Raw genomic sequence first — 8,575 nt, 5'->3', positions numbered from 1 at the left:
CTAGCCCACTTTCTCAACCACCAGGGCACACAGTGTCTCCAAAGGACTACACTTGTCCCCGACTGCATGGTCTGATATTACTTTGTTCATTTATTTTCTTATGATCTATGTTTCCCCTGTCTGGATATAAGCTCCATGAGAGTTTTTTATTTACAGCTTATCCTCTGTGTGTAGGACATAGTTGGCACTCAAAAGATACTTATTGAAGCAAGGAACAATACTGTTCCAAATAGTCCTTCCAATGAGTTGGAATCAACTTGACGGCAATGGGTTTGGTTTTGCGGTTTTTTCCTATAGCTAACCAGTACCAGTTGCTGTCGAGTCGATTCTGACTCATGGTGACCTCATGTGTGTCAGAGTAGAACCGTGCTCCTTAGGATTTTCTATGGCTGATTTTTTTGAAAGTAGATCGCCAGGACTTTCTTCTGAATCTCCTCTGGGTGGACTTGAACATCTAACCTTTCAGTTAGCAGCTGAGCGCATTAACCATTTGCACCACCCAGGAACACCTTCCATGGCTAAAAATCCATCATAATGGCCTTATAGACTGGACTGATGGTCTTGCTGGGAACTCCTTCCTCCTGAGGAGTCTACATGTAATGGATTCTATCCAGTCTCAGTCCTGTCCTGTTGCCATCGAGTCGATTTTGACTCATAGTGACCCTATAAGACAGAGTAGAACCGCCCCATAGGGTTTCCAAGGAGGAACTGGTGGATTCGAACTGCCGACCTTTTGGTTAGCAGCCAAGCTCTTAACCACTGTGCCACCGGGGCTCCCCAGTCTCAGTAGTGGGACATTTAAAAAAAAAAGAGCTGCCAAACCAGATACCATTTCAAATGACAATTTATTTTTAATTAAATACAAACAAGGAAAAAAGGCACAACGGCCCATTCAAGTATTTTGCATAGATGTACAAATATCATTGTAAACAATTAATAGGTGGACAAGAGAGAAGAGGATGTTTCTGTGAACAATCTCCCAGATAAAAACAAAATTCACATTGCCCTGGATCCCAGACACACACGTACACATGGTGGGCGGTGTGGGAAGGTGGACCGAGGGGTTACTTTGGAGGTGGTTGGCTTGGATTCTGCAAAACCTCTCCTTAGCCAGCTTCCCTGGGAATAGGGCACCTTTCCAGCTGGTGCTCCTTCGGCTTTCCTGGGTGCCCGGCAGAGCTGTTATATATATACATATGGACCCAATCACTGACTTTAGAACTGCTCTCCAATTTAAAAATGCAAATCGTGTACACCCTCTGTCAAAAACAAATGCAGACATAGGTAAGGAGACTTTATTCAAAAGGATTATTGCAAGAGAGGAAAATGAGCTACTGCAATCTGTGGAAAGGGATGACTGAAAAATAGGGAGAATGCTCTAACCCTAAATCTGTGTCTCAGAGCTCGGGCAGGAAAGAAGTTTTATGTTGTTGCCTTTCTTTCAAGTAGTGGTCGAGTGTCACTGAGTTGATTTTCGACTCACAGAGACCCCGTGTGACACAGCGGATCTGCCCCATCGGGTTTTCTAGGCTTAAATCTTTACAGGAGCAGATTGCCAGGTTTTTCTCCCATGGAGCCACTGGGTGGGTTCACACCACCAACCTTTCGGTTAGCAGCCGAGTGCTTAACTACGGCACCACCAGGGTTCCTTTTTCGTTCGTAGGGAAGAGTACATAAGACTAGAAAGAACTTATTCGACAAGCAGGTAGTTCCAACTTGGAACCAGGTGCCTAGGCTAAACCAGGGCCATAAGGATGCTATCACTCTTGAGGTTTACATTTCAAAGACATGGCTCCAAGGCTCTTAAGACAAACATTCCTGGGTTGTAAAACTAGCAAGAGGCTTATTTAGCTTTTAAAAAGATTTACAATATCTGCATCAGAACAAAGTACTTGTTAAGGGACTTGACTCAACTTTAGCTAAGCTTTGCTCATCCCCATAGGACCCTGCACTTCGACCCCACCCTCAGCCTGAGCCAGCAAGCCAGCAAACAAACAAACAAAAAAAAACAGTTGCCATGGAGTCAATTTCAACTTACAGCAACTCCAGGTGTGTCAGAGTAGAACTGTGCTCCATAGGGTTTTCAATGGCTGATTTTTAACAGACCCTCAACAACCGCTCCCAAAAAAGGCTGAGCACAAGAAACACATTCCTTGAATTCAGTTATTCCTAGACTTGTTTACCTGCTGATAAACGAAGATCCCTTTTCTGCATGAGCTTTGAGAAGCTGTCAGATCTTGTGATCTGAGCAGTCTCCCTATTGCAATAGTTCCCCTTCTCCTACTGCAATACTCTCTTTCTCCTCCATGCAATAATCCTTTCAGATAAAGTCCCCCCTTCACCAAGTCTGAACGTTTGATTGGACACCTCAGCGCAGCACACTGGACAGGAGGGGAAAGAGGATTATAACTGCCCGTCTTCCTCCAGGGAAGCCTCCCTGGTCCTCAGAACTGTCGATTCCCGGCTCCCTGAGCAGAGCCAGGAGTGAAACAGTAAGTAGAGCCAGCTGCCAAAAGTCCCTATCAAATTCAAAAATTTCGACCGTCTTCCAGTTCACAGTACAATTTTATGGGATGGAGGGGTGTTAAAATCATGTGAAAACAACAATAAAAAGCCAACCCTGATCTCTTTTCTGTGTGGTTCCAGGGAGAATGCATTTCAGATTCAGGAGGCTCTGCAGCCACATGTTCACTGCAGAGCCACCAGCTGCTGAGGTGAGGGAGAAAGCCGCACAAACCAATGGAACATCTTAGGGGTGGGCTTAAGGGTGATTTTGGGGGGAATGTGGATGTTTTTACCATTACTTCTCTGGGACCCAGCTTTGAGGCATCTGGCATTTGGGGTAGCAGTTTAAATGGAAGGCTGTCCTCTGACTTCATCAGGCAGTAAGGAAGGTGGAGGTTGGGTACGGGGAGCAAGAACAGCCTTTGTCAGGGAGACAGGGGCATGAATGTCACCAGAGAAACTCACTGTCCTGAGATGTTTCTAAATCTACCCTATGTTTATCCCCAGGTGCATATCTCGTATCTTCCACTTGTCTATGAAACCAAGAATATCTATTAAGCACCTGTTGTGTGCAGAGAACTGTAAGGAGGCCCTGGGGTGGTGGCTGGGGAGCCAAAAGCTCCATCTTTTCCTGTTGAAATTCCCAAGAGCAAACAACTTCTTGCAGGAGGTAAGGAGGCCCCTGAAAACCCTTGGAAGGAGTGAAAGTCAGGCCAGCTTCCCTCTGGAAGGCCACCCAGCACCTGAGGGTGGGAGATAGTCACCCAGAAAATGTCTCCAGCTTCTTTATGGAAATCGTCACACCTAGCAGAGCACCTACAGCCCACACAGCCCTCCCTCCCTGCTCCAAGGAGAATGGCATCCATTGGAGTACATTCCCCATCTGCTCAGACCTTTGAGGGTCATAAACAGTGAACAGAAGGAGAGAACAAAAGGAAGTGGAAAGTAAAATGTTTGCGGGGTGGGAGGACAGGTAGTCCCAGCGCTGTTCAAAAGGCAGCCATGTTGACGGTTGCCTTTTCTCAGGATCTCAACCCCACCCCATGGCTAGAGGCAGGTCCGTTCTCTGCTCAGAGGGCAACGGTCCCTCCTCAAGTCAGTGACCAGACCACTAGGGAGACTTCTTATAGCTGGGGTTCCTAGGATGTTTGCTCCCTTCATGACACCTGTTGTCTTCCTTGGTGGGCTCTGCCTAGGTTTATGTCAGGGAGTAAGGAGAAATACCCTGGCCCTACTGAGGTCATAAGACATAATGAAAAATAACGCTGTAAACCTCATGGTCATGCCCCAAGTCTACTCCGGTGAACAATCTTGGGATCCAATGCAGGACGTCCAAGCTGCCAACCCTTGAGGCAGGACCTTGACTTTTAGGTCACAAGCACCAGGTCTCCAGAAAGTTAGGACGGCTGAGGATCCACTCACCAAAGCACCGCGCATCAGAGAGGGTCTGATAGGCCAAGGAGAAATCAAAAGCATGGGGCACTTGGGAAGTGCAGAAGCGAAAACAGAGCAACCAAGAATTACAGTCACAACCTTTGGCATTACGGCTCAGAGGAGGCCCAAGCCTGGTGCTCCCCCTGCTGTCTGCGTTGCCTACAAATAGTACCTGTGTGAGTCAGAGTGACCCGTGTGGATAAAAGGGGAGGCACAGGGTGAGGTGGGGGGAGGGGGGGGACTTGACTTGTTCACATGCAGCCACAAAGCCAGGAGCTGTCACCTCAGATCACTCAACCAAGACCTGGGCAGGGCCCGAGCAGTGGCTGGTTCCCGGTGCTAAAAAGGATGCACAAGTGCCCAGCCTCCATCCAGCCTGAGACCTTCAGGAAGGCAGGTAATGGAACACTCTCACGTGTGCCCTCCCCCATAGGACATGGCTTCTCCAGGCTAAGTCCTGGCCAGAGGGCTGAACAGGACTTTCCCCAGCTGGGCTTGCCGGCTCAAGACAGCCTCGACCATCCCCATTGCCATCCCTGGGCTAAGGGGCCAGTAGAAGGGAGGCTGGAGGGAGACGCTGTTATTCACCCTCCCCTGTGCTCTCCCCTCCACACCCTGGGCTGTATATTGCACAAAACAACACTTAGATTCCATCGACAGTTGTCCCTCTGGGCCTTTGAGGAAGCTGAGGAGGCGATGTGTCCAGAAGGAGATTTTCGGAGATTCGGTGGTTCTGGGAGGAGGGAGGAGGAGCTCGGGGGTGGCCAGACATGCTTCTTCCAGATTCCATGGCCACTGGACCCTCTGGGGTATCCAGAGTCCTCAAGGAAAGGGCGAAACCCCCTAACCAGGTCTAGATTTTCGAGCTAGTCATTCCCCCAGCCCTCTGTGATCTGTATTCAGGAAACTGGAAAAGAAGGGAAGGGAGGGAGAAAAATATCAGCTAAATGCACATGGGATCCATGAAGAGCTGTGCTCTCACTTTTGACAGATATGTCAATTGAGAAGAAAGATTGACAACGCTTGTATCAATCCTTCAGGGAGAGGCATGGTGGGTTCCCCATCACAAGTTGCAGGATTCCTCCGCCTTCCTTCCTTCCCCGCTCAAGCTGCAACTCAGCCCACAGATTTCCCAATGCCTTGTGGGAATACAGGTCTGTCAGCCAGCTTCCTCACCACATCTCTTTCTGACCTACCTCCCAGGACTGGCAACCTAAGAATAAGTCAGCCACAGAAAAGAACTAATAAGAGCTGCCATTTGTGCACTGCCTACCATATGCCAGGCAGTTGTGTAAATCAACTGACTTCACCTTCAGACCAACCTTAGGAGGCTGATTATTGTTGCTTATTATTGCCTTTTTACAGTTAAGGAAGTTGAGAATCGAGAGAGTGACTTGCTTGGAGTCACTCAGCTGCTTAGGAGACCAGCCTCCTAAGTTTGAAGCCTCATATGTCTGTCTCCGTAGCTCAGGCTCCTAAGCATCATCTTTCACATGAAACCGGAAAACTCTATTACTAAGTTAAGGGATAGTTAATTGGGCACCAAGAAACGCTAAACTTTTGTCCTTGGCTTTTGTGTTGGAAATTCACCCCAGACAGGAAGCATGAACTGGTTTGTTTTCTCAAACACATACTTCCCCGCCCAGAACCCTCTGGCACCAGCTAGCTTTAACCTTGAGGGCGTCTATGCACTCACCTTTGGGACAGGTGCTACCAGCGGCCGGGAATGCTGAGGGCCAGCAGCAGAGGGTAGCAGTGTGGAGGGGCCGCCTTGCCTTGGGAGGGTCTTACGGCCCGGCACTGGGTTAGCCGGCAGTGCCTTCTGGGGTGGTCGAGGCCTGGAGAAATCCTGAAGAAAAAGCAACAAGCCTCACTCAAAGGCCAGAGAGGCCCATTCCAAAGAAAACGTTCTCAATATATTAGGGTCAAATTACATTATATACTATTACCAGTTGCCCTCGAGTAGATTCCGACTCATGGTAACCCCATGTGTATCAGAGTGGAACTGTGTTCCATAGGACTTTTTTTTTTTTTAATTGTGGTTTAAGTGAAAGTTTACAGTTCATGTCAGTCTCCCACACAAAAACACATACTCACACTGCCATGTGACCCCAGCACTCTCCCCACAGTGTGACAGCACACTCTTCCCTTCTAACCTGGATTTCCCGTGTCCACTTCCCCAGCTCCTGTCTGTTTTTCCTTCTCATCTTGCCTCTGGACAGCAGCCGTCCCTTTAATCTCATGTATCTACTTGAGCTAAGAAGCACACTCTTCACAAGTATCATTTTATGTCCCATAGTCCAGTCTAATCTTTGTCTAAAGAGTTGGCTTCGGGAATAGTTTCAGTTCTGGGCTAAAGGACAGTCCAGGGGCCATGTCTTCCAGGAGCCCTCAGTCTCAGTCAGACCATTAAGTCTGGTCTTTTTACTAGAATTTGAGTTCTGCACCCCACTTTTATCCTGCTCCATCAGGGACTCTCTGTTCAGTTCCCTGTCAGGGCGGTCATTGGTGGTAGCTGGGCACCATCTAGTTCTTCTGGTCTCAGGATGATGACGTCTCTGGTTTATGTGGCCCTTTCTGTCTCTTGGGCTAATATTTTCCTTGTGTCTTTGAGGTTCTTCATTCTCCTTTGCTCCAGGTGGGTTGGGACCAACTGATGCATCTTAGATTGCCTCCTTGCTAGCTTTTAAGACCCCAGCTGCCACTCACCAAAGTGGGATGCAGAACATTTTCTTAATAAACCATGTTATGCCAATTGACCTAGATGTCCCCTGAAACCATGGTTCCCAGATCCCCACCCTTGCTACTCTGTCCCTTGAAGTGTTTGGTTGTATTCAGAAAACTTCTTAGCTTTTGGTTTAGTCCAGTTGTGCTGACTTCCCCTGTATTGTGTGTTGTCCTTCCCTTCACCTAAGATAATTCTTGTCTTCTGTCTAGTTAGTGAATACCCCTCCCCACCCTCGTAACCATCAAAGAATGTTTTCTTCTGTGTTTAAACCATTTCTTGACTTCTTATAATAGTGGTCTCATACAATATTTGTTCTTTTGAGACTGACTAATTTCACTCAGCATAATGCCTTCCAGATTCACCCATGTTATGAGATGTTTCGCAGATTCATCTTGTTCTTTATCGTTGCATAGTATTCCATTGTGTGAATATACCATAATTTGTTTATTCACTCGTCCGTTGATGGGCACCTAGGTTGTTTCCATCTTTTTGCTATTGTGAACAGTGCCGCAATGAACATGGGTGTGCACATATCTATTCGTGTGATGGCTCTTATTTCTCTAGGATGTATTCCAATGAGTGGGATTGCTGGATTCTATGGTACTTCTATTTCTAGCTTTTTGAGGAAGTGCCAAATCAATTTCCAAAGTGGTTGTACCATTCTACATTCCCACCAGCAGTGTATAAATGTTCCAGTCTCTCCACAATGTCGCTAACATTATTTTGTGTTTTTTGGATTAATGCTAGCCTCGTTGGGGTGAGATGGTATCTCACTGTAGTTTTGATTTACACTTCTCTAATGGCTAATGATCGTGAGCATTTCCTCAAAGTGCCTGTTCATATCCTTTGCCCATTTTTTAATTGGGTTGTCTTTTTGTTGTTGAGGTTTTACAGTGTCTTATAGATTTTAGATATTAGATGCTGATTGGATTTGTCGTAGCCAAAATTTTTTTCCCAGTCTGTGGGTTGTCTTTTGACTCCTTTGGTGAAGTCTTTTGATGAGCCTACGTGTTTGATTTTTAGAAGTTCTCAGTTATCTAGTTTTTCTTCTGATGTTTCGCATTGATACTTATGGTTTGTATTCTGTTTATGCCATGTATTAGGGCTCCTCGCATTGTCCCTATTTTTTCTTCCATGATCTTTATAGTTTTCAATTTTATATTTAGGTCTTTGATCCATTTTGAGTTAGTTTTTGTGTATGGTGTGAGGTATGGGTCTTGTTCCAGTATTTTGCAGATAGATATACAATTATGCCAGCAGCATTTATTTGTTAAAGAGACTGTCTTTTCCCCAATAAACAGACTTTGGGCTTTTGTCAAATATTAGCTGCTCAAGGTGGGTGAATTTACATCTGGATTCTCAATCTGTTTCATTGGTCTATGTATCTGTTGTTGTACCAGCACCAGGCTGTTTAGAGTACCGTGGTGGTATAATAGGTTCTAAAATCAGGTAGTGTGAGGCCTCCTACTTTGTTCTTCTTCAGTAATGCTTTACTTATCTGGGGCCTCTTTCCTTTCCATATGACGTTGGTGATTTGTTTCTCCATCTCCTTAAAAAACGCCATTGGAATTTGGATTGGGATTGCATTGTATCTGTAGATCACTTTGGGTAGAATAGACATTTCCACAATGTTGAGTCTTCCTATGCATCAACAAGGTATGTTTTTCCACTTATGTAGGTCTCTTTTGGTTTCTTGCAGTAGTATCTTGTAGTTTTCATTACATATGTCTTTTACGTCTCTGGTTAGATTTGTTCCTAAGTATTTTATCTTCCTGGGGGCTACTGTAAATGGTATTGATTTGGTGATTTCCTCTTCGAAGCTCTCTTTGTTGGTATAAAGGAATCCAACTGATTTTTGTATGTTTATCTTGTATGCTGATAGTTTGCTGAAATCTTCTATTAGTTTCA

The 8,575-nt window shown here is 46.0% G+C and overlaps 1 protein-coding gene across 4 annotated transcripts in view; it reads right to left on the bottom strand.

The window, feature by feature from the left end:
* Positions 1-769: 769 nt before the first annotated feature.
* The window catches only part of ADAM19 (ADAM metallopeptidase domain 19), a 116,615-nt gene continuing 108,809 nt past the window's right edge, over positions 770-8,575 (bottom strand). For 2 of the 4 annotated variants that reach the window (XM_023726561.1, XM_023726562.1), the window contains exons 22-23: positions 5,636-5,788; positions 772-4,846 (exon numbers count right to left, since the gene is read on the bottom strand). In XM_023726561.1, the coding sequence (XP_023582329.1) occupies positions 4,793-4,846; positions 5,636-5,788 (207 nt within the window). In that variant the 3' untranslated portion in view covers positions 772-4,792. Of the gene's footprint in view, positions 4,847-5,635; positions 5,789-8,575 lie in introns of all 4 variants that reach the window. The other 2 variants (XM_023726563.1, XM_004371259.2) reach the window with 2 other exon arrangements.

Source organism: Trichechus manatus, unplaced genomic scaffold, assembly GCF_000243295.1.
Source record: "Trichechus manatus latirostris isolate Lorelei unplaced genomic scaffold, TriManLat1.0 scaffold00011, whole genome shotgun sequence".
In the NCBI taxonomy this organism is placed as follows: domain Eukaryota; kingdom Metazoa; phylum Chordata; class Mammalia; order Sirenia; family Trichechidae; genus Trichechus; species Trichechus manatus.
The sequence above is the reverse complement of the archived record's forward strand: the minus strand, read 5'-3'. Positions and strand labels throughout refer to the sequence as shown.